Below are 27,925 nucleotides of genomic sequence, written 5' to 3'. Positions count from 1 at the left end.
AAAGTTAGAAGCATTGATAGGTCTAGAGGTGACATGCCGTAAGGGTTTGTCATTTTTTCTTAAATTTTAATATTAATGGGAAAAATTCTCAATGTGCAAAATCCAGAATCTTTTGACTATTTTAAAATATGTCTATAAAAATAAATTTGAAACCAATCACAATTAAAATTCTAACTTTCATTTGTTTTACATTTTTAAGTCAAAATTTTAAACCCGTAAAAAGTTTGACGAAAAATCTATTTGCACTCTCAAATTTTTAAAAATATTCACATTACCCCTGTTTTACTTGTAACAATTTTTAGCCAAATGTAGTTAATTTGTATCAAACGATATATTTACCAACTTTTAACCCTTAACATCAAATTTAAGTTTTAGGAAAAACCCTAAGCAATCCTTGATAAAAAACCTAAGAAACTAAATATGATAAACTTTATTATATTTGAAAGTGATTGATATATACTATCATTACAATTTAACACATATTTTATTATATTTGAAAGTGATTGGAATATACTATCTTTACAATTTAACACATATATGCATAGTTTACTAAATTAACCGAAAAAAATAAATAGATAGATTTAAATCATATATTTATAAATATAATATAGATAGAGTGTAAAAGAAAAATGAATAATTATTGATATATGACATATATTAGTTTTAGAGGGGAAAAAATTGTAAGGATTAATCATAAGCTGACACGTGTTACAATTATTTTACTTTATTAGAATAGAAGATTATCATACTTCTATGTAATAGATTCTCTATGTAATGAACATTTTAGGATTTTACTTGTTCTCTTAAAATTATAAATGATACCATTTAAACATTAACAAAATCATTCTTGTTTGAGAAATAGAAAAAATCAGTTCATAATTTCAAAAGAAATATATTAAATCATAAAACGTGTACACCGAGTTGATCTTTTTATGGAAAGACGACATGTTTCTAATTATACACAGTCACAACACGGAGATAGAACATTACATGTACAAAAGGGATTTATTTCTTAAACCAATTGATCCTAGAGATATTGTCTTTCCGATTTCTACTGTTATACCACATGTATGAAAAGTGTAAAATTTCATCGTAAACGTTTCTTTATTACGATGATTCTTTTTAAAAACAAAGTCATTTCTGAATCTTTAAATAACTCATCAAGTGACAAAACAGCCTTAGCTATAAGCTATACTATATTGATCTTCTATGTTACTAAATCTAAAATTATGTTTGATGATTGGAATGATTAATATCTTTGTTGGAAAATAGTAAGTTGAATTATTTCAAAAACTTTCATATAGATGAATGAACATGAAACAAAAACAGAAAATAAACAAGCTCAAATTAATATATTTGATTGGTTGATGAGAGCACAAAAAGCACATTTTATTTTGAGGAAAACAAAAGAGAATTGAGTGTCATGGTTTTTTAAGTGAGTTATACATTTTTACAAAGCTTTAAGCATGAGAATTAGTGTAAAAAATGAAACTCATATATAAGTATAATAAAGGGAATATAAGTGATGCATTTTTTTTGAACGGCCAACTAAACTTTTATTCTCGACATACTAGCAAGACGCTAGCATACAAGATTATACAACCGAGAAGACATCAACCGAGTACATATACATCAACGAACAGCCCCACAAAGAGGCAATACAAAACAGAAAACCTGCACTAAGGCCGTGTACCAGATCTGTCCATCTTGCACGTGTCGAATCTTCGCCAAGCTTCCCATGTCATGTTTCCCATAGTCGCCCGATTTCGAATCCACAAGAAGCTCATAACCTTTACCTCTTCTACGATCGCCTGAACCGAAGGCTCTTTGTGATTGAAAACAGCCTCGTTTCTGGCCCGCCAAACGCTCCAGAAGGTAGTTAAAACCACCGCGTACAAAGTCTCTCTTTGCCGTTGTCCTGACATGGCTGACTTATGAATCCCCAACAAGTCACTGACGTGGAAAATAACTTGAGCCGGTATATTGCACCACCTCCAAACCTGTTGCCACACTTCGGAAACAAACGGACAGCCCGTGAAGATATGTTCAGTACATTCCATTTGCAAATGACAGAAGTTACACAGATCATTCACAATAGGTATACTTCGCCTTTGTAGTGCAGCCGCCGTAGGAAGTCGATCGAGGTTCGCTCGCCACACCACTACGCAAACCTTTTTTGGAACCCATCTCGACCATACGAAACGTGACTGCAGCTGGTTCGTCTGTTTTCGAAGATCAGTAGTTTGACTGTACCTACAGAGAAGCCACAACCCATTAGGAGTGAAAACCCATCTATCCTTTGACCCATTCAGCGCCACATCCCCCAGAAAAACCAACATTTCACTCAATTCAGCAGCTTCATCATCGGACAACCCAGCAGCTTCATCATTCGGCGCCACTTGAGCCGGAATATAAGTGATGCATGATAGTTGATACTTACATGTTATACAGTTCATAATAGATGTGACGGCGCATGTGCTACTTCTGGATATTAAGAATCACTACACCAAGTAGAAAATGCCATACAATATATGCTATAACTAAAATCAAAATATTCTCTCGAAAATACTTAAATTTATGTGGTAAAAAACATTACAATTATGTTTATTACCTATACTTATATCTATATAATATATATAAACGAAAACATAAAAATCCTACGTGTCGCGATGTGGTAGCTTCCCCTTTTTTTCGAGTCACCAGATTTACTTGATTTTTAAATGGAAGTTTCTCATGCATTTGACCCGAATTAATGGGTATGAGTCTTAACAAACCCATATATTCCTTAAACGGGTTATAACATCTCATTAAATTAAAATTATTCTCACCAAATTATTGATGTAAAAATCCTATAAAATAGGATATCCTAAAAATTAATATCTTATTTATTTTAAAAAAAGATATATATTATTTAAATCAAAAAACCAATTTCATAGTAAAAACAATAAACGGGTATTAGGTCACATCAAACCATAAGTATATTATTAACTTTCATAAATATTATTTATAATTAAGAAAACCAATTTTATAGTAAAAAAAAAATAAACAAGTCTTGAGTCTTATCAAAACCATATAGCTTTTAAACCGGGTTATAACATCTCATTTATTTGTGAAACAATTTATCATCAAACCATAAATATATTATTAACTTTCATACAATAAAAAATATAAAAATTCCAAAAATAAATAAATATTAGAACAAACAATATAAAACAACCCTCGTAATACGTGGGACATAAACTAGTATAATATATTGATGTTCATATCAAAAAGTTTTTATCTCCGTGTGTAATTTTAATAATCTTAAAAGATTTAATTAATCTACTTAATTTAAAAATAATGCAACTGATTTCAAGTTTGTCAATGATGTCCGGTTAAAATGGTCGAAGGTGGAAAGGTTTACCAACTTATGTTGAGTTCCTGACCTTGGAGGTTCCAAGTTCGATTCATGGCTCATATGCACACTCTAAATTATGGGCAACACCATTGTAAGGGGAATTTGAGCTCGGGTAAGGTGGGTTGTATGTGGCAACTAACAAGCCTTTTCGAAGTCCCTCGGTAACTAGTTGCACTTGGTCGTGCAAAGAAACTAACTTCAAAGTTTAAAGCATGCTTATTTTTTGATGATCACATTCGCATGTACTATGTAGTAACAATCAAGATCACAAACCTATGTAAGAACTTATAGCCAGTGGCGGACCATGGAATTATTTTCTTGGTGGCATCGGGAATTTAACACTAATTTTAAGGAGGCGATTGGGATTTTCACATACAAATAACACTATAAAAAAATTAGGGTGGGCGGTTACACCCCAACCTAACACATAGGTATGCCACCGCTTATAGCTTAATGGAAGCACGGTTTTTTGTTAAGCTGAAAGTCATTCAAATGTGGTTTCAATTTCAAGTCCTATAATAAGAGATTAAAAATGCCGTTTAAAAAAATAAAAAACCATGTAATCTTCTTAAAATATTTAGCCAAATAGCTTTTTATCATATACTTTAACGATTAGTCTGTTGTTTTATTATCATTTGTGGTTCATATTTTGTACTTGGAAATGACATTTTGACAAGTCGTGAAAATAAAGAGCATGCGTGAAATATAATGTGCTTTTGATGGGCCATGTTGTACATTATAAGATATTTATGATAATTTGAAGTGAATAGATACAAATTAATAATCAAACACGATATCTATGATGTCTATAAAAGTAATCGGTTCATATTTCATTGAATCTTAAGAAAAGGATACAAGAAGGGGATGAGAAAATAGAATCCTATAACAAAGAGAATGGAGATGGGAAATCAGAGTTCACACATTCAAGTCCATTGTTGCCTACATTTTCTTCTACCCGTGCTTATAACATGCTTCTATCAATTTTCCTTGTTGGGCTTTTACTAACATTTGAAATGGGCCTGCTTGGCTGGGTCCGTTGTCGTCTCATAGATGTGAACTGGGCTTGGACCGACAACGTTCATAACATTACTCCCCCCTTTTCAAATACACCTTGTCCTCAAGGTGTAGGTTAGGAATTCGGTGTATGCAGCGGGTTTTGGTTAGTGGCTTATGTCCATATAGGGCCTCGAATGATGTTATCTCCGGTTCCATAAAAGAATCACTTTTCGGGCTCAGGTAAGTAAATAAGGTATGTGCATTACCACCTGGTGAACTTTGAAGAAGTAGTAAAAACTTGTTTTTGTATGAATTGTATGGGTGCAAATGCAAGAAAGTTGTGATTACCTTTCCAAAGCAAGAAAACATGTTTACATAAAGAGTTCTGTTAGGCCCTTTTCCAATCACTTCTGCCTTAACTACCTGTTCGCTTTCAGTTAGCTCCACCAAGTAACAACAACGACTAGTTGACCCTCCATGTACATCCTTTTCAAGCACATGCACCATTACTGTAAGGCAAAACCGCTTGCTTTGGTCATTTGAAGCTTTTGAAAAATCTTCATAAAGGGTTAGCGTGTGTGACACGCCATCATCGCCTTTTGCGTCTAAATCTTTTAAAATTGCAGTTGTGTTAGTTTGATTATGTTCCTTCACTTGTTCGTCCACCCATCTTCTCTGGCCAAAAGGATTAGTGAATTTGGAGATCGCGTCCCCGAACTCACGCCCATAATTGAAAAGTTCATATATCTTTGTTAAACTTGCATGCCTCTGACGGCATAGCCAACAGAGATACCTCAACAGGATAGTCAAACACAATAGTCGGTTTCACTAGCGTTGGTACTGCCACCCTCTCAAAAAACTCATTGCACACGCGTCCGAAAGAAGAACATTCTTTAATTAGATGTTGTTCTCGAAAATTTAGACCCATATTAAACTTGTTAAAAGTTGCTTTTTTAAAAGCCTTATAATCATTTACCAATCCACTAAAGCCAATCTGTGTAGTTTTGTTGACTACATTGTGCATTGTTTCCATCTTCCAACATCTTTCTAGATTAACTTCCACTACTTGATAGTCAACAGTAAGCTTCCGATGAACCGCAAGAATACATTGATTTGCAATTTCTTTTGTATTTCCATAACAAATAGAGGACAAGAAGTTACCTTTTCTTGCATCGGACGTACAATCAGTCAAGGCCTTGGAAAGCAAAAAGCCATGCTTGTCCATGTTCTGCACTCTATGAACCCAATTTCCTTTCTTAAAAACTCGATTATGTGCCTGGTCGGAATGCTTTAGAACTGAAAAATATGTCATATCTTCAGGGTAATAACTCCTGTCAATGTGAGTTCCAAGTGTACGACAAAACTGAATCACCACTAATTTGGTACAATTCTCTTGAATTAAAACCACAAGTTGTTTAGATAAAGTGTAGAAGCTCCCCATCAAATACCCAGTGTCGGTTGTTAACACGAGATCAATTTGTAATCCTGAACCGAAGAGGCATGTCATATTGTACTGGTAATTAATATGAAATGCCATATTTGGTTGCAAGGTAATGTTTTTGTGTGATGTCATGTATTTAGGGATTAGGGGCTGAATTGATGTAATACCATTTGCGAGTAGAAAAGGTGGGGATACGTGGTGAACTAGAAGGATGAAGCCAAAATTTGTATCTATGGACGGCGAAAGTTTCAAACCCGGTTCACCGTTAGAAAAGAGCAAAGTTGTTGCTCCACCTTTCCAAGTGAGGTGTGTGACCCCCTTTTTGGTACTGAAATGATATAATATACTTTGCTATGAGCATTAAGGGATGGATTATTTGTTGCACACGAGTGAAGAAGCTCGGAGAGATGGCGATGGATGGCTGTAGTTTGTAAAATGTTGCAGCCAGATAGTAGATCGTAGCTGATGTGCCTCCTTTCCAACGAACCCCCTTAACAGCTCGTGCATAAACATACTTCTCCTTGGATTTATCATCATCAATAAGTTGTACAACCCAGAATACCCCAATAAAAGGCTTAAATTTTTGTACTATGTGGGTGATAGCAAGCGGAGTTAGGCCCACAATCGAGGTAGAAAACTCAAGAAGAGCCGCACTGATTGGTTCAAACACTGCAACATCCCTACAAAATGTATGCTTTATAACCAAGAATGGGCCCGTAACGAAACAAAAATTCATTCCATGCAATTCAACATCAAAATACGAACGAGGACAAGCCAATACAATAGCAGAATTAAAAAGCGGTCCCGGATCAAAGCAAATGGTAAGCAACGACTTAGGAGTACCTAATCCTAGTTTGAATGGGTCACGTTTCTCTGAATGAGGATCTAACTGGTTAGGAAAAAAGATCGAACCGGTGAGTTCATGCGCAACATAATTGACAGAATCCACTAGTAAGTATGGTTGGTTCAACAACACGGTACCGGTGGGCTGCACAACCAACCCACATTGCCATCCCGGTTTCCAATCAAAATCCGCAATAACTCTAGCGACCGTATCAAGCAACCCGTGTTTCTGACCATGGATTAGAGAAGACTCGGTAACACTTTCAAGCCCAAATTTGTAGTCTAATGATGTGTGAAAAACGTATATAAAATTAAAAACCAAGTTTTACCGAATTTACCTAAAAAAACCACACACAATCGGCAAGTGTACCGGATGCAATGTAGCTAGCAAGTAAGAATGGATATCGAACCTTGGACACTATGGGTAAACTCTAATTACTAAACTTAAATGATTACTAACCTAGACTTTCTTTCGATTTTTAGAATTCTTTATATTAATTAACTAATAAAACGTAACTAATTAAAATTAACTAAAAATAACACTTTATAAAAATTGAGTTTTAAAACAAATATGAGAAACAACTACCTAGGTAATGGAATCCCACTAGTTAAAATTAATAGTTAACGAACTTGACTTGGTTGAAAAACAATATCTTAAAAATATGACATTAAAGACCACTAAAATACGCTAGATCGCCTCCCGGCCTCACCAACGACACCTTAGAACTCTAATGACATGTGAAGCTCAATTGTTAGGTTTGGATCACCTCCCGGTCTCACCTCGCCTAATAATATTATGGTACCCCAAAACCCGAATCACCTCCCGGTCTCTTCGAATACAATATATATTAATATAAAGAGAGTATTTTTAATTAACTTGAACACAACTTGTATCGCAATAATCTTAGGGACCTAGGATAACTCACTCCCGTGCAATTATTACCCAAACCCGCAAAAGATAAAGATGACACAACACTAAATCACCTCTCGGTCTCTCTAGTGAAAGAACAATAAAAATCTTATAAACTTTTATAAATTACTCCTACGGTTATTTCGACCATAAACTGCAAACAAGTTGAAAACACAAAGTAGACAACCTAATCATGCGTCTAACAATCACCAAAAAATTATTAAACACAAGTGGAATAAATATTAAAATAATAAACTAGATTTAATTACTCAACAATGCCATGAACAAACCAATTAAAAACTTTACCATAATACCAAATCAACCAAAAATCAATAGTAGTTTGTCAAACCATTAATTTAACATAGTATTCAACCAAAACCTAGGTAGTATAAAGGTTTTAGCTACTCATAAAAATATACGAAACAAAAGTAGTATAGAGTTCACAAAGATGATTCATAATAAAAATTAATAAAACAAACCAATTATTCTTCTTACACTGTGGCCGCCCAAATATGTATCAACTGATAAACTCTTGGCTCTTACTGTCTCCTATTATGAGACAACAAAGTAATTGATGTCTCAAAAAGAAAACTCTTCTTCGTTGACTTCTGTTTCCACGTAGACGGCCCCTCACGTAGCCTTCTTTCCAATTATTCTTCTTTACACTATGGCCGCCCAAATATGTATCAACTGTTAAACTTTTGGCTCTTACTGTCTCCTATTATGAGACAACAAAGTAATTGATGTCTCAAAAAGAAAACTCTTCTCGTTGACTTCTGTTTTCACGTAGCCGGCCCCTCAGGTAGCCTTCTTTCCAAGACGAAAATAATAATAGGGTTTTTTTATAATTTCCACCCCCAACTCCCTTTTATCTTCACAAAATAAATTATATATATATATATATAGTGACAAACTTTTTTTCCCAAGCTATCGTGATGCCCCCCTCCAATCAGTTGCCATAGGGTAACAAACAAAACACACGATTCATACATGGGCTACTAATTCCTTCTGTCACCACAGCCCAACTCCAAGTCTTTTAATTCCATATTGACGCCCATTTGGATTTTTATTATTTCCTGTCATTATGCCATCAACGAGAATATTATTAGTGAACTTCACAATTCGAATTACTAAACTTATGGTGTTAATCCAACGTAAACAAGAATATTTTAAAATCCAACGTAAACAAGAAATTTCACTTAGTTTATATAATAGCATTATGGTGTTAATTAATATGTAGACAGCATCATATAAAATAAACCAATCAATGGTTATTATTTGTTGTGTTGGTTTATTGTTTTTTTTTTCTCACTGTCTCTAAAAACCTTTAAACTTTAAATATGAGCCAAATAGAAATATATTCAATAAAAACCTTGCTCAAAATAGTTGAAAGTGTAGGAAATATTTATATAATAACATGTATGTTTTAGACTATATCATCTAATATATCCATTTGAGCATCCTTAACACCAGGTGACTCATTAACATCAACCATTGATTCTTTTTGGACAGTTAATACCTGATTATCAATGGTATTATGAACTTCTTTGTCAACTACAATTTTTGTAACATCAGGCAGTTCATTGAACACCTTGAGAGCATTCTGCGTATAACCAAATCGACGCACAAGAGGCTCTATGAAATCTGACCATTCAGTGAATTGATAAAAACTTAACCACATTGCTGCCTCATTATGGAAATAATTAAGCAGATAAGGAAACCGATCCGTGTCATGAATCCGATAGTACATGAAATACCTTTCAGCATATGCAAGCCATTTATCTTGATGTACACCAGTGATCGAGGTAAAACTGGAGCAGATAACACATCGTGAAGGTGGAATTGGAAACTGAGCCAGTTGATTCCTCAAGCAGAGCATGGCGTTCAATTAGGGTAAGTGATTGATTTAATTGCAGATCTTCATCGATAGCCAGCACAGCAACAGTGACGAGAATAGTAAATTCCATACTACAACATGAACAGTGATCAACAAAGTGCAAGGCTACACTCCTGCTACTACCCACTCCTTGAACACTGTATTTAAAGGTAAAAGACCAAGTGGTTCGGTAAGTCAACAAAATGTTCGAGACCTTTAGGGTTAGGGTCTTCAAATAATCCATCAGCCTTCGGTTTTCTAGATATAATATGAAGATAAAGGTTAAAATAAGAAAGAGAAAGAAAAAAAAAAAAAAAAGTTAATGGTCATTTTCGTCCCTGTGTTTTGCTACTTTCGTTACTTTAGTCCAAAGTTTGAAATTTTGTCAAATTAGTTCTCATAGTTTTAAATATTAGCCAATTACGTCCCATCCGTCTAAGGGCATCCAACTATGCCGTTAGTTTAAGGGTATTTTTGTCTTTCTCTCTTTTATTTTGAGTTAATGGTCATAAGTCCCTGTGGTTTGATATTTTTGCCACTTCAGTCCAAAGTTTGAAAATTTGTCAATTTAATGTTCAGTTTTTTTTGTCTATAACCTTGAAGAGCATAATCCAAGCCCAAACCATCGAGCAACCTCCAACACAGGTATGCATTTACTCTGTTGACAACAGTAATCATACCCCCTCGTATTTAATTTCTAGACATTTCCTAAACTCTCCCCCATGGTGGAATTCAATGGTAAAGTGGTCAAGGTAATTCCATGAAACCGAATTGTACAGAAAAAAACTAAAAATCGTTTATTTGATTAATGTATAATAGTTGATTTCGACCAGATTTTCGTTACGATATTTTAATCTCCAAACCTTAACTATTATGCATTCATCAAAAAAATGATTTTTAGCTTTTCCGTACAATTCGGTTTCAGGGGATTTTTTTTGACCACTTTACCATTGAATTCCACCGTATGGGAGAGGTTAGAAACCGTCTAGAAACTAAATACGAGGGGAGGGTGTATGAATACTGTTGTCGATAAAGTAAATGTAGACCTGTTTTGGTTGATGCTCGATGGTTTTGGGCTTGGATTATGCCTTTCAGGGTTAAGAAAAAAAACTAAATTAAATTGAACATTAAATTGACAAATTTTCAAACTTTTGACTGAAGTGTCAAAAGTATCAAACCACAGGGACGAAAATGACCATTAACTCAAAATAAAAAGAAGAAAGACAAAAATACCCTTAAACTAACGGCATAGTTGGATGCCGTTAGACGGATGTGACGTAATTGGCTAATATTTAAAATTAGGAGGACTAAATTGACAAATTTTCAAACTTTAGATTGAAGTGGCGAAAGTAGCAAACCACAGGGACGAAAATGGCCATTAACTCAAAAAAAATGAGAAAGTGTAAAAAGATTTGTTAAAAAAATAAACCTTAAATTTAAAAAAAAAAACTAAAATTGTTTTTTACATCTTTCTCGTTAAAAAAACGAAAACGCAAAAGACACAACGTCGAGAAAAAAACAATGACGAAAATAAACAAAAAACAATGATAAATAAAAAATACATAATAAATAACGAAATATAACACAATGTCGAGTAAAAATATAACACAATATTACAAAATATAACACAATATCAAGAAAAAAAACACAATGTCAATAGAAAAAACAACCAATGATGAAAATAAAAAAAACACAACGATAAATAAAAAGACACTATGACCTGTTTTTCCTCAACATTGTGTGTGTATGTGTTTATGTGTTTCTTGAGAACGAGGAAATTTTTGTTTTTTTTATTTGATCGTTTTTTTTTGTGTGTTATGTTTTTTTTATTATTTTTTTATTAATTTTTTAAGAGGATTATGTGCCACAAATCATTCTCATCCTTTTTAATTTTGTTAAAAGTTGTTTGGTTACCTTTATGCCTTTTGGACTACATTTGTACGTTTTGGGCTGCCTTCGTGCGTTTTGAGTTGCATTTGTGCATTTTGGGTCACCTTTGTGCCTTTGAGCAACATTTGTGCCTTTTGGGCATCATTGGAGCCTTTTGAGCTATCTTTGTGCCTTTTGGGCTAACTTTGTGCCTTTCGGGCTGCTGATATGCTAAAATTAGTTTATAACTAGTAACTAGGTTTTTACCGGGCGATGTGTCAGAGATGTTAAGTATTTGCTAATTCTTACCATATGTCATGATATGGATAATAAGAAAATACACCTTATGATCAAAGTCATACCAAGTGGATAATAAGAAAATTCAAAACGTGGATGATCAAGGTGATAAAAAAGAAGAATTGCATCAAATAATGTCTAAAGAGAATGCAAGACTTAAACAACTTCTTGAAGAGAAAGAGATAACTGGTATGAACTACCATAGAACGATAATAATAAGTACCGGTTTGATAATTGTATACCTAGATAAGATGGTGGTTGACAAAAAGAAAGTGTAATGTGTGTAGCATGGATAAACCTTTATGTTTTAACCTTATGATTATGCTCCTCAGTTATCCGCCACCACCACCCGCATTACCCACGTCTATGTCACCGCCTCGTTGTAGTTATCACGGCCGCCCCCGCCACCTCTGCTTGTAGCCACTAGCCGTCATAGAAAATGAGTGGTTGAACGTATTTTAATCTTTATTTTCATGACTCATTTTAACTCGAGTACATTTTGGCATGACATCGTTTATACCTGAATCAAATTCATATGTTCTTGTTTTAAAACTAATCATGTTAACCCGAACTCATAAACTATTTTTGAACCATATTTTAAACACCCTACAACGTCCTGCCATACCTTACTGTTTAATGTATTCTCAATTCATGTCTCAAAACATAAACATGTGACATTAACTTTCATGAATTGTGCAAGTTACATAAAAGAAAAATAACTTATATCCCAACAAAAAAGAACAAATAAATGTACATAAACAGCAATTACCAACTACACCTAAAAAGTTTATAAAATTCTGCACTATAATCCTTAGTTACCTTCATAGATTTATATCAAATCAACAACTTTCCAAACTAATTTGGAAGCGTTTCCGTCTCAAATCCAATCCGATGTTAGAACTTATTTCGTCTATTTCTATCCGTAAATATACGAGGTTTATTATATGTTCTTAGTAACTCACAATCATATCCTCCCCAAACGGAACATTTAGATCAGGAAGGACCATTTTGTCTTTTTGCTCATGTAACGCTTCAAAATCGCCTTGTGCCTCTACTTGTATATCCATCTAGAGTGTAAAAGTATAGTATGTTAGTGCTTTTAGTCTTAATATGTATAAGTTATATAGACATTATTAAACATCTTTTACCTTAATCTTCTTCAGTCTCGCATTTTCCTTTCTTTGTTTTTCACAATTAGCTTGTAGGTTCGCAATTTTCTGAATTAAAAGGTAAAAAGATATATCAGCATAAAAGTAACGGTAAAAATGTTGTGAATGATAAGAACGACGACTTAACATACCTTTTCTAAATCATTTTTTTCCTCCGTTAATACAATCTCCTCTGCTTTAAGTGAAGCCAAAGTCTAGAATTATGTCATTAGTTAATAAATAAGCTATACTAATTTTGATTAAGTAACTACTTTAATAAAAAAAGATATGTTAAAGAAAGTATAAAAATAAAAAATAAAAAAACTCACTTTCTTCTTTCTTGGCCTCTTGGTTGGAGTGGTCTCACCATGTGGCATATTAACCTGCAACCCAAACACTCCATCAAATCATGAAATTTAGACAATGACAACATACAAAAAAGTTAAACCAAGATTTGAATATGCATATGTTGATTATAATTTGAGTAAAGCACTAAAGCTACAAGAAATAAGAACCCAACATCTATGCATAAAGACAAATGCTTTTTACATAGTTTAATTATATAGAAAGGTGACACTTTCATTAGTTTATAATATCATATGCAAACTCATATTTAATTGGCATGTGACACACTAAACCTACCTTGATCTGTTAATTACTTATAACCAAAGTCACCTAGAACTTAAGATTCCAAAGAATCCAATATGCAACTGACTAATGTTTTTTCTTATTTTGTAGCCAAAATGACATTAAAAATTCATAATATTTAACATAGATATAACATATCAACTTAGTTACACATTTTAATAATAAGTGTCAAATTAATGCTAAGTTACTAGTGAAGAAAAATTAATGGTTTATATTTGCTTTTCAAAAAACAAAAAGGAAAAAGATTCCCTGCAAAGTAGAGGTGCACAAATCGGTTTTTTTAAAAAAACTGGTTCGGTTTTTAACCGGACCGGTTTTTTTCGTCCTGGAAAAAAACCGGTTCGGTTAATAACCGGACCGGTTAATAACCGGTTTTTGTGCATGAAAACCATAACCGGTCAAACCGGTTACGACCGGTTTGGGAACCGGTTAGAACCGGTAAATAAACCGGTTTTTAATAACCGGTCTAACCGGTTAACCGTTTTTTTTTTTTTTTTTTTTTTTTTAAATAACCATTATTTTTTCACAGTATAAACAAACCGGTAACTACAAGGCAAACCGGTAACTACAAGCATTAAATCGTTATCGCATATTCGTAACTCAAAAATACATAACTTTCATTTATAGCTTTTACATTAAAAATACAAACATTAAATCGTTATCGCATATTCGTAACTCAAAAATACAAACATTAAAGAATGCTTAGACACGTTTACATTAACAACTTGCTGTTTCTTACTCATTATTTTCATCGCTACCCGATCCCGAGCTATTCCTTAGGTAATCGTCGTACGCGGCTTCTTCATCGGTCATTGGTTGAGTGTGTCCTTGATTGACCTCGTCTTCATACAAGCCCGCCTCATAGTCCATTTCCCCCTCGAGTGAGCGTTGATGTTGTGCCCTATCTAAAGCGTCCAAGTAATCCTTGTAGCAAATAGACATCTCTACAGCTGGTGGAGTGAGTCGAGTCCTCCTAATCGATATAACCCTGCCAGAAACAGAAAAAGCAGACTCCGAAGCTACCGTGGAAGCTTGGACCGTTAGTAAATCTTTGGCCATGGCGGCGAGGATCGGAAACTCATCCTCCTTACCTTTCCACCAAGCCAGCAAATCAAGACTTCTAAATTCATCTGGAGTCATGTGTTTCACAAAGTTGGTACCACCATACCTTCCAAGTTCACTGCTTGGGGTGTTTACCTTTTGACGTTTACCGGCGTCTTCCCAAATCATGTAGTACATCCCCATTTCAAGGTCGGTTTGGGATTGGGATTGGGCAACAGCTCTTAACGAGTCATGAATTTGGGAAGACGACCCGTATTTTGTAAGGTAAACATCATACATGTTAGACAAGGTGGTGTTGAAAGCATTCTTTAAAGTTTGGTTATAATAGGGGTTTTGATCGTCGTTTAACTCTAGCTCATCACAAATTTTTTCTATTAAAGCTTCAACACCACCAACATTTATGCAAGGGTTTAACGCAGCAGCACATGTCAAAACAGCGGGTAGTTGTTGAAAATATTTTCTAAATTTTTCTTTCATTTTTACACCCATATCAAAATAAGGTGCACCCCTACAATGAAGTTCACTCAACTTTGTGCACATGACAGCAATTTTTGGTAAAGCAATGGGGCTTGTTGGATAGTAAACCCCGGATAAACTTGTTGTGCAAGATTTAAAAATTTGAAGTACCTCCGTAACGATCTCAATCAATAACCAGTTTCTAGGATCGTACGGTGCACATTTACCCCTACTTGACATTATTTGATGAAACGCAACTAGTGATTTTTTTTGTTGGATGGCTTTCTCAAACATATCACAAGTCGAGTTCCATCTTGTTGGACAATCCCAATTGGGCCCCAACCATTGACAATTAGCTTCATCACAAAATTTTTTGTATCTTGAAAATGTTTTATTGTTGCTAAAAACATCTCGTAACATTCTTTTAAAATTGTTTCTTTGCGTTTCGATCACGTTTAACCCATCTTGCACGGCCAAGTTGATAATATGTGCAATGCATCGGCTATGAAAAAACGCTCCATCACAAATAGGTTTATACTTTAATTTTAAATGGCCAACCGCGGCCGTATTGTTGGACGCGTTATCAAACGAAATTGAAAAGATTTTATCTTCAATCTTGTATTGTCGAATGACTTTATCCAAGAGTTTAAAAATATTTCTGCCCGTGTGCGGGTAATCAAACAATTGAAACGCAACGGTTCGTTTCATCATTTGCCACGACCCGGGGTCAACCCAATGAGCCGTCACACAAATGTATGAGTCGGGCGAACCATTAGGTACCGACCACACATCCGTTGTTAACTTTACACCAGTTTGTAAGTTTGAAAAGTATGAAATTAGTTCGGATTTAGCGTTTTTCCAAGCTTTAAGACAATCTCTTCTAAGGGTCGAACGACTTACGTGTTGGTAGCGTGGTTGAACATACTTTTGCATCATCGACGTGAATTGAGGGTTGTCGAAGTGGTTGAAAGGAAGTGTATTTTGAATCACAAAGTTTGAAAACTGGTGACGTACCTCTTCAAGGTCGTACGTAAACACCGTTCCTTGATTCGTCATCTCCGGCTGCGAACTACTTCCCGATTCGTCCTTCAAGGCCTTGCAAAAGGGCCTTTGTACATGCGCTCTTAAAGTGGAGTTTGCATCTTTGCCATAAAACTTCAAACAATGTTTGCATCGAGCTTTTTGGGTACCATTAGACATTTCGCATAGGTCGAAATGTTGCCAAACATCTTGGTTTCGTTTCGTGGGGATGACCCGAACGACCGTTTCTCCCGTGTTCGAGGCACCCATGTTGACGGATGAAGCAGCACTTTGGGAGGCCATGATAATCGACTACGAAATAAGAGCGTATGGAGTGGTAATGTGGTATAATTGAGCGTGAGATAACAAAATAATCGCGTATGTAATAAACGTTTAAAGCGTTTGGAGCTGTATAATCGAGTGTGATCTAACCCATACCCAACCTAAGCTATATATAGATGTTTGTGGGGGTAAAATGGGAAAAAAAAAAAACGGTCAAAAATAAGAAAAAACGGCTATATGGCCGTTACTCAACGTTCAAAAACCGGTTTTTAACCGGTTAACCGGTTTTTTTATAACGGTCAAAAACCGGTTTATAAAAAAACCGGTTACCGGTTTTTCTAATAACCGGTTATTAAAAAAAACCGGTTTTTTAAAAACCGGTTATTAAAAAAAACCGGTTTTTTTTAAAATCGGTTATAAAACCGGTTTAGGCTCCAAATTGTGTAACCGATATACAAACCGCCGGTTTGTAAAACGGTCAAACCGGTTTACAAAAAACCGGTTTTCTTAAAAACCGGTTTCCGGTTTAAACCGGCAAACCGGTTCGACGACCGGTTTTTTTGACCACCTCTACTGCAAAGCATACAACTATTGTCTCAAAAATCAAAAAGTCAAAATAAAAATCTTTCAAAAAATAAACATGAACCCAAAATTAATAGTGACCAATCGTTGATTGTCCACTAAAAAGGAATTTTTAGTTATGAACAAAAATAAATATAAAATAAGGACTGCTTCCATTTTTTGACCAATATTTGCAGCAGTGGGACCAAACCTGATAAAGAAAAAAGTTCAAAAACTCTAAAAGGCTAATGTTACCGGTATAATTTATATTTTTAACTTATATAAATAACATAGGGAGATGTAACGTAAAAGATTCATTCTAAACACTAAAAACATTGTAGAGTAGTTTAGCTTTTCACTTTGTCAAACATGACTTGAATCTTGAAAAAGATTAAAAATTTATCATTTTATAACCAATCCAATCCACTTTTTAATTGTCTTTTAATAGCAAAATAATGATACATATCATAACATTTAACATTTAAATACTTGCATTCAATTCAATTTAATTTAATAAACTAGATGACACAAAATAGTTAAAATTATCACAAAAGTAGCATGACTAAAAGGACAATTAGAAACACACATGACTAGAGGTGCACAAAAAACACGTACTCGAAACCGGACCCGAAAAAAATACCCGGAACCGGTTTTTCTTATACCCGGGTATTCTATACCCGAAACCGGAACCGACCCTACCCGCAGGGTATGAATAGGGTATGCTTTTTGAGCTCAATACCCATATCCGGAACCGTACCCGATTTATACCCGTAAATACCCGAAACCGGTCATACCTCATACCCATACCCGGTTATACCCGATAACAATTTTCAAATACCCGAAATAATACATGAGTTTTTATAGTATATTTTTATGTTTACTTCACAACTTTTATGTTTAAGTTTTTTTAAAATGCATATTATTAAGTAAATAATTTGTACTTAAGTGGATTTATGGTTTTTGTAATATAGTTTAATTATTTTTATAAATTACAAAGCAAATTTAAATTTTAAACAAATTTAAAAATGAATAAATAATTTACAAATTCAAAACCGGGTATTAATACCCGGTCGTACCTGATTCCAATACCCGAACCCGATTATACCCTACCCGGGTACATAGGGTTGAGTTTTTCTCTTCAATACCCTACCCAAACCCTACCCGATTTCTCTCAATACCCGATTTTCCAATACCCGATCATACCCGAAACCGATTCATACCCAAACCCGGATATTAGAAAAAACCCGATTTGTACTCCTCTTACACATGACACACCCAAAGTGCACAACACACACCAAACTCAAACACAGACACATCACTTACTTGCCACGAAAACACGCCACCTAAATGACGATAATGCCCTTAAAAGTTAATTTACTAATGTGTTTTGAGTGGCATCCACGGGTAGACGGATATGATTAGGACATATTGTTTTATGTGTAATTTGTATACGTGTCAACGGTTTATTATGCCAACGAAATGACATAAATACCCTTTATTAGGATGGCAAGTTTTGGTTGGGTGTGGGCCAGAGGAAATGGTGGCAAGAAAACGTAGAAAGTCTATCAAACTTCTTGACTCCATGCGTTCAAAATAAGTCACCCCAAATAATAATCAAAAGTATATAGATTAAATGCATATTTAGATAAGCTTCTAAAAACTGTTTATTTATTTTTGAAAAGTAAAATCAGTTTGAAAATGCTGAATTTTGCACATAAATTCATGTTTACTAATCAGCTTTTGCTTTTCAAAAAACAAATAAGCAATTCTCAGAATTTAGTTGTATAAAAATAAATAAACAAGTCGGTCAACAAAAACCCGGCGAGACCTGTGTTGGTAAATACATGAGGGTAGAATGGTAATTTTGTGGTTTTGTGGATGGCGCAGTGGTGTAGCCAGAAATTTTTTTTCTTACGGGTTCAGAAAATTTCGAGGGACGGACCGATTGTTTATCACTTAGATTTGGGTTTCCGCGGGTTCGATGCTTAAATTTCTACGGATTCAATGCAAAATACACTAATATATAATACTAAAACAAAATTTTGTACGGGTCCGACCGAATTCATTCCCTAAAGCTGCCTACGCCCGAAAACCAAACCGAAACTGAACCGGTTTTAAACAGATTATGTAGTAATCGGTTTGGACACCGTAGATTTGGAACCGGTTCCAAAGTGGTTAACCGAACCGAAACCGGCCAAAACCGAGCAAAAATCGGTCAAAACCCGAACCGAAACCAATCAAAACCCAAACCGAACCGATCGCAACTTGGTCGAAAAACCAGTTCAACCCGAACCGTAAATGATCATAAATCGGTTTGACTTTTATTGACCAAACCGAACCGGTTTCAACCCAAACCGATTTTTAAGTTTTAAACCGGTTTATGCGCCTCTACCTGGGATAGTGGGATGGTGTTAATTATGGTATAAAAGAGAACACCATCATCCACAACTAGTCTTAAAATAGATTATAGCAGCAAGGCCACAGTATGTTACTTACAATACTTTGCCACGTATTTATAATAAAAGCAAACGGATTACATTCCTTAGTAGTGTTACCACTCCACGATAATGGAGTGGTAGGACTAGCTCTGGGTGTATCCGACTTATTAGATGTAGGTGGCACTAGTGGTGGTTGTGTTCTTGACCGGCGTTGATGAAGTGTCCACTTTTGTGGTGGTAGGGTGGGTAGTCGGAGTTTAACCAGGAGTGCTGCAACGACGTCGTCGTCGGCCATAGCCGCCGTGAGCCAGTGGTCTTCTTGAGTCATGGTGTGGAGAGTGAAGGACGTGAAGGAGTGGAAAGTTGAGAATGGTGTAATGGGTGAAACAAGTTGTAGTTTAACTATAGGATGGAATGAATGGATTGGAGTTGGGTGGGACCCACACTCAGAAGTTAGAACCCACTTTTTGTTTTTATTTTAATTATTATTTTTTTATTTGTTTTCTTAAAATAAATATATAATTTATTTTCTTCTTTCATCGTGTAGTTTACTGTTTTACCCTTTGTTGAGTGTGTTTGTTAAAAACCGGTTTATACATATCGGTAATACTGGTTAAACTGGAAGTTGGGTAAGTGATCGGTAGGATAAAATTGATTGATTCGATGGTATAGGAAAATACTGCTAGGTTAAAGCTTTTAATCGAAAGCAAATATTGATCACTAAAAGTCTTTTGTCTAAATTTAAACAGCAAAAGTTACCTTAGGCTTGAAATGGTACGAATGTATAAACCAGTATTACAGGTAATACCGACGGCTAAAATTACAAACCTTTCACATAATTTGGTTTTTCAAACTACCTTTCACATAATTTACTTTGTTGATAATTAACAGTCAACAAAGGAAAGTAAATATAATTAGAGAAATCAAAAATCTAATTATGTGAAAGGTTTGTAATTTTAACCGATGGTATTACTTGTAATATTAGTTTATACCTTCGTATCATTTCAAGCCCAAGGTTAACTTTGTTGTTTAAAATTTAGATAAACGACTTTTAGCGACCAATAGTTACCTCCGATTAAAAGTTTTAACCTAGCAATCTTTACTATACCATCTAATCAATCAATTTTAACCTGACGGCCTTTTCTATATCATGGAATAATGTATTTTTGTATTATTTTTTGAGTTGAGATTGTATATTTTTGGAATTATAATTTTAACTTATCAAAACAGCTGAACAATTTTTTAGCCAAACCCGGTAAGTTTCAAAAACTGGATTTTGAAACATGGTTCCTGGTATGTGTCCAAGGAAAAGCCAACTAGCCTAGGGTGTAATCTGTCTTTTATTATATTGGATCGGGAGGGGCCTGTTTTGTATATTACCATAAATATACACCTACCAATTTAATGATATCTTTTCTATTGTTTTTGTAATAATAAAATAGTCGCCTGTTGTGGACAAAACATATCTATGGTACGAGTGAGTCACCCCAACCAAGTTTCAATGTTTCATATTCATGTTCTTGTCATCCTTTATATCAAAAACAATATACTTCTTGTACTAAATATAATCCATGCGAGACGGATTATAATTTTTTATTAATGCAAGAGGCCCACAAAGTATGAGCGGGTGGTTAGGGGTTTTGCCATAAGGTTTTTTTCTGGGGTAATAGGTTTGAATCCAACAAGTATATGTTATTAAAATGAGGAGAACATTACCGTCTTAGAATCGAACTTGTGTAAAGAGAGATTGCTAATTAGTGTTATGACTCTTTGGGAGAGACACTACTGCCACCAACTAACGTCACTTAAAAGAGAAAAAACATCAAGAGCGCCAATATTATTTTGTTATGTTTTTTTATTTTTTGTGTGTGCAAAATGAACATACTAACAACATGGCAAATTATCATTCTTGGTTTCATTTAAGTTGTCCATAACAATCCCATCTAGGAAATATAAAAGTAATTTCGTGTACACAATTTTTATATACGTTGTTTCATAACAATTTGCAACATTTTGATTGAGATATAAATTAAAAAATTGTGTCCAATAGACGCATACTGGATTACATTTTCTATTAGACTGGAATTGCATTTGATAACGAAAGTAAAAATTATAAGCGTCATCATCGATCACATTGCTAATATTAATTATATTATTGATTAATAACTGTAGTTTAAGTTATGAAAACTAATGTATATCTAACTTAGGTGTAAATTCACTTTTACGTGTAAACTAAATATATGGTATATGTTGCATATATTATTGAACCATTAACATGAAAATTTGGAACAATAGATGATAAATCATTTAAAAACGTAATAATTATAACATATGATATACATTATAATTAAGTTTTATTTAACGATAACTCTCACGCAGCCAAAAGGTGGTGGTTGTCGACTTGCCGTGCGTTAGAAACCTCATGACACGTATTCTTTCAAGTCGCCTGCTGTTAAAAATCCCCTTAAATTCTCAGTTCCTTAACAAAGAGTTTTTTGTCTAACGATATCAATGGGTTAGATAAAGTTTTACATTTCTAAAGGACGAGGATTCAATCTCACAAGTCAAAAAAAAAAAAAGAAAAAAAAAATTGGTTTCTTTGTTTTCTTTACTGGGCCGTTTGCAGCCAAACTCAGCTAGAGTGTAAGGGAGTGTTTGGTACAGAGAATGGAAATGGAGAGAAAATAGAAATGGAAATGGAATTGTAGAGAAAGAGAATTGGTATGGAGAATGAGAATCATTTCTCTTGTTTGGTACACGAGAAAATAAACAGAGAACTCTACCATACCCAACCCCACCTCCACCCAACCTGACACCACTCACCACCGCAGCCCCACCACCACAGCCCCACCACCACCAGCACCACCACCACAGCCCCACCACCACCACCAGCCCCACCACCACAGCCCCACACCACCAGCACCACCACCACAGCCCTTTCTTCAACCACAGCCCACCACCACCGGCTGCCGCCACCAAACCCCCTTCTTCAACCACAGTACACAAGAAATTAAAAAGATTCAAATTTTTGGAACAGAAGATATAGAAAAAGGAGGCTCAGATCTGTCATCACTGCCTCTTTGGAGATTTTGTGGTGGTGGTTGTGGTGGCGATGATGATGATGATAATCAGAAGCCACCTGCAACCACCGCCGATTTCCACCACCACTGTCACCCACCTGCGACCACAATCAACCGGTTACCATCTCTGTGTTCACCACTGCGAACGGCGGAGACGAGGTGGCGGTTGCAGACTTGGAGACGAGGTGGCGGCCGGAGACGGGGTGGTGGCCGGAGACGGGGTGGTGGCCGGAGACGAGGTGGTGACATGCTATGAGGAGGCTGCTGAGAAATGGATTTCTATTTGTTTTAAAGAAAAATGGAATTCTCTAGTTTTAGAGAAATAAAAAGAGAAATAGAAATGAAAAGTGGAAAACAAACAAAAGAAATACTTCTAATTCCATTTCTCCCCAATCAAATCCCTCTACCAAACACCCCCTAAGAGTTTGAAGGCCCATTTTTATTTTCTTACTATTGTTCACCTCCATAATTAACAGCCCACTTCAATTATGTTGGTCCATACAATTTATATTCTTAACATTATATAAACAAGAATTTATATAACAAAAATTTAGATATTTTATTTTTTTTAAATTATATACAAATCCAATAATAAACAAAAAAATAAATTAATTTTATAATCATTCTAATACCAAGATGTAGGCACAATTGAGTTTTCATTCTATCAAAGCTTTATTTTAAAAAAATAAAAAATAAAAGCATAGGCATGTGTATTTCTAAAACATTTTTTTTAAATATATTTTTTTTTAATTCAAAAACATAAAGTATAGTCATGGCCCAAGGGTTGAGATTTTTTTGCCATATTGCCAAAAGTCAAAGGTGATTTTGGTGAAAGAAAAATAAAGCTTAAGTTTATATGGTCAAATGGTGGTTATGGTGATTTTTTTAATATACTTAAATTTGATAATCACATATTCATTAAACTGTTAGACCAAACGTAGTGGATGATATCCACCCAAAAGGCCTCCATAGCGCCTGGACAGGCGGATATACCATTCCCAAGGCGCTTTGGGCTGGTTTTGGGTTTGGAGTTTTTCCTGTAGAGCGCCTACTCCATTATTCATATTTCATCCAACTAATCAGGTTTTGTTGGCACAAACTACAACCAATCAAATCTTAATATTAAAGAAAAAACACAAAAAACATTAATTGGGTAATGACTGAAAGGACAACATCCACTACTCCGTTTTGTTGTAAAAAAACTCATATGGTAATGTGGCGTCACTTGACGCAAAACACCTCCATAAGGACTCCGTTTACATGTTATGGTTCATATTTATTATAAATCACGTACAGTTATGAATCTTGAGGTTTTGACTTCTGATTGTTACATTAACAGTTCTTTTTTAGTCGTTCTTTATATATCACATATTCAATTTAAAAAAAAAAATAAATCAAGAAAGAAACAAACTAGCAATAACCTACACCACTAACAATAACTAGTCTTTTCAAATATATATTTATCGTTATTGTGGCCATAACATTACTATTGACGATCCGTTACTCTCAGATCATAGTTTTTGTACATTTATTAGAAACTAACAAAACACAAGATGGTGAACACGCTGAAATTGATTAACAACAATCTCCGGTGTTCACGGCGTTGATATTAAAGGTTTAGTTTCTATTATTGGTGGCATTATGATCTCCGGTGACTCCCCTGTTCCCGGAAATGGTAGTTCCGGCGGAAACTGTTGACCCGGATTGAACTCGGGCGGAAATTGTTGACCCGGATTAAATTCTGGCGGAAATTGTTGACCAGGGTTGACTACCGGCGGAAACAGTTGACCGGGGTTGACTTCTGGCGGAAACTGTTGACCAGGGTTGACTTCTGGCGGAAACTGTTGACCAGGGTTGAAGAATGGTGGCAGCTGTTGACCAGGGTCAACTATTGGTGGGAGTTGTGGAATTTGACCACCTTGACCGGAACCAAGTTGTGGTGGTGAGAATATAGGTACTAAAGGTGGCAACAAGGCGGAGTCCGGCGGGTTGTTTTGGAAACCCGGTGGTGAGAATATAGAAACTAGTGGTGGAAGAGTTACCCCACCACCACCACCTGGTGGTGAAGACCATATCGGCACCAAAGGTGGTGCTTGAAATGGGTTGTTAAAACCAGGTGGATCGGTCACTATAGGCGGAAGCGTGTAATCTGGTGGCGGAGATAGTACAACTGGCGATGGGGTTGGGTTCTCCGGTGGCGGTGAAGCGACTAATGGTGGTGGAGGCGGTGATGGGATGGGTGGTGGTGGTGATGGCGGCGGCGGTGACGGTGGAGGTGGTGATGGCGGAGGTGGAGATGGGACGATAGGAGGTGGTGGTGGTGGGGCCACGGGTGGTGGTGGTATTGGTGGGGGGCTTGGGGGTGGGCATGGTGGGGACGGCCGAGTTAAAAAAGGATTGTTGGGGTCATTTTGTGAGAATGGCCATCCGCCGCATTTTCCAAACAGGTAATCGTATAATGGATCACAATTTGGTGATCCACCGCAGTTTTTTGATCTGTTGTTGTGGTTGCGGCCTTTTGTCCTCTGACCACGGCTGAAAGACTTTTGGCCGCGGCCATGGTTATGGGTTCTAGTGTGGTTCTTATGTAATTGATGGGTGAAAAGTGGTTGTGAAATAGATGAAGTGATAAAGAGTAATGCAATGGTTATTGACACTAAAATGTTATGTTGAACCATCATTGTGGATCAAAAAGACCAAACCAATAGTATTTATAGGTCAACATTTATTGAAATATTGAAATACCATATAATATTTTTTTTTACTGACATATAATGTATTGAAATATTATATTTTTTGAACCAAGGTATTTTTTTACTGACAAAATACTTTATAATGTACTAAAATATTATATTTTTGGTGAATACTAAAATTGCTTTGGAAAACCATCCGAATTGAAAGAACTAGAGACGTAAGTGAAACACATTGGCATAAATGCATGGTGAGTTGTTTAAGCAATTCTGACAACCAATAGACAATTGTTACAATTCACATTTTTTTGCATATGTATTAATGTATGTTGATCATAGTTCATACATATGACTTCATTACGTGAATACAATAAACTCTCGTATATAGCCATATACTTGATAATGTATGTATAATGTTAACCCGACTAGGCCAACAAGCTAACTAACAAACCTTAAAGCCTCTTAAACAAAAACTACGTATTTAGTTGATTAGCCCCAGACCGAATAGGACTTACTCGGTAATCAACTAAACACGTCCAAATTCAATCGTGAGTAACATTTTATATTAAGAACATATTTGGGATTAAATTTGAAAAATACTTATTGACTTATTTGTTTTTTTCAAAAAGTCATTTAAAAAACTAGAATTTGAGCCTTTTAAAAAACTGTTTTTAAACTCTTTTAAAAAGCTAAAAAAAAGATTTTTTTAATTGTCACACACATTTTAACTTATTTGGTTTTTGAAAACACCAATAAGCCAATAAGTAATGAGTCGTTTTCTGACTTTCTCATACAAAGATAAACTAAACTATAAATCCTTATATTAGTTTTATGGCCATGACATTAAAACTTACATAATATAATTTTCACTATAGATGCATACATGTATAATATTGTGTTACATATATGAAACTGTTTATGGTAAAAAATGGTTAAAAATAAAAATAAGTCGGGGCATGCATGGATAGAATTGAAAGAAAAAGAGACGTAGGTGAAAACATTGGCATAAATGCATGGTGACTTGTTTAAGCAGCTCTGAGTCTCTGACATATACGATATACCAATACAACACAAGTTAATTAATTCACATTTTTTCATATATTGTTGATCATACATATGATATGACTTCACTACGAGGATACCAGAATATTTGTTTGTGTTTTTTTTTACGTAAATAAATTTTGTAACATACATTTTATATTTGATTATTGGTATATATTAGAAAATATAAAAAGTTGATACGCCCAAAGAGAAGTAAAGATTTTAATTGTGGGTCTGATTTTTATAATTTTTTAAGATAAGAATTGAGTCGAGTCATGCATGGATTGAATTAAATTTAAATTGAATGAGGCTTGTCCCTAGTTTTACGTGCCTGATTTTAATGCTTCATCTCGATACACTTTTCAAACGGGTTTGCATGTCATATAATCTATATATAACTCCAAATACTAGTGATAAATAGATAGACCACACTTAAATCCGTATAACCTAAATATAACTCGTTTAAATCGTTTATCTAAATAAGTCAAATGAGTTGGTTGGTTAAAGGACGTTGTCAGGTAAATAAGTCAATTAGGTTGTGATAAGAGTTGTAAACATGTTCAACGTATTTTAAATGGGTTAGCAATTGGTTAAACCGGTTAAACACATAAATTATGTTCGGTGACTTTTTATTTTTATAAAGTGAACTTCTAATGGGTTGATCGTTTACTTTTAAAACAACCCAAAGACAACTAGTTTATTAAACTAGTTAGATAAAACAACATGAAACATGACATATTTTTCAATAAGTTATATTTACCAGCTCAAATATACACGATTATTATCCTATCGATCCTCTTAATAAAAACATAATAACAATGTAGCGGATATCATTATAATAAAAAAAAAAATTACAAAAAGGCATGAAACAAATTACGAATAACAAAAGGAAAAAACAGGGAGGAAGAATTCATGTTCAAGACATTAGACATGGTACCTGAAATAGTGTTTGTGTCTTGCGCTAGAGGACCAAGAAAGTTTTTTCATGGGAACGGACAGGGGCTGCCCCTGCTGTCTTGTCTAATAGATCACACGAAATTAGTATCTGTATGTAATGCCATAGATTACTCGAGCACCTAAATACACACATGAAACTTGTAGTCGGAAAAAACTCTTGAGCTTTCGGTTATTTTAGTATATGAGCTAAAGTTGAAACCTTAGTTCATAGTAAACTGTAAAAAAAAAAATTCTCAGCCATGTAACTAACAATAACAAACATGAGTTAAAGATATGCTTAGAACGGTTTAACTTTAACGCCAGATGTGTAGTTACACCTTGTACGATGAACATAGTTTTCTTTTCAAATGAATTAATTCTTTCAATTTCCACATCAAAAAAATATGTAAAAAAATCGGGCCCAATTAAGTTTTTTAGTTGGATTTTCTAAATAGCCCATTATATACACTATGAAGATATCACCAAACGAATAATAATGAATGTGTTAATAGAACGGCCCAATCGGTAACCCAAACATCTTATCATTCTAATAATCTAATGTTCTCTCATTCTATATTTCTATCATTCTATGTACCTTTAAGACCAAGCGTACTCCAGCCAAGTTATGGCGTTTTGGAGTGGAAACACCCCCCCCCCCCCCCCGCGTTTTCTACAAAACGCGGATGTGGCACGAGTTTTGATAAAATTGTGTGTGTGGAGGGGAGAGACAGGGAAATATAGCTAATTATTGTATGAGAATTGTGACGTTTGTCCACTACGCCACTTTTTGCAAAACTCTACATTGATGACGGGGACGCCGCATGGAGTAAAATGCCCAAGAATATGACGTTTTGACTACACATGGTCTAATAATTCTTTGCTAACATAGTTAATTACATGAGGTGTTATACAGTTATTGTTTAAAAACGGATAA

The 27,925-nt window shown here is 34.9% G+C and overlaps 1 protein-coding gene and 1 long non-coding RNA gene across 2 annotated transcripts; both read right to left on the bottom strand.

The window, feature by feature from the left end:
* Positions 1-1,679: 1,679 nt before the first annotated feature.
* On the bottom strand, positions 1,680-2,456 carry LOC143548577 (uncharacterized). The gene has a single exon (XM_077039692.1). The coding sequence runs from the start codon at positions 2,454-2,456 to the stop codon at positions 1,680-1,682; it is 777 nt and encodes a 258-aa protein (XP_076895807.1).
* A 9,855-nt stretch (positions 2,457-12,311) lies between these two features.
* Positions 12,312-13,486, bottom strand: LOC143548567 (uncharacterized). Its single transcript, XR_013137979.1, has 4 exons — positions 13,107-13,486; positions 12,930-12,992; positions 12,778-12,846; positions 12,312-12,696 (listed from the first exon to the last, which is right to left on the bottom strand). It is a non-coding gene; the product is annotated as an uncharacterized LOC143548567 (long non-coding RNA).
* Between the last annotated feature and the right edge of the window lie 14,439 nt (positions 13,487-27,925).

This window comes from Bidens hawaiensis, unplaced genomic scaffold (assembly GCF_021521415.1).
Source record: "Bidens hawaiensis isolate Kalapana, Puna unplaced genomic scaffold, B.hawaiensis_p1.1 tig00015201_1, whole genome shotgun sequence".
Lineage (NCBI taxonomy): Eukaryota > Viridiplantae > Streptophyta > Magnoliopsida > Asterales > Asteraceae > Bidens > Bidens hawaiensis.
The sequence above is the reverse complement of the archived record's forward strand: the minus strand, read 5'-3'. Positions and strand labels throughout refer to the sequence as shown.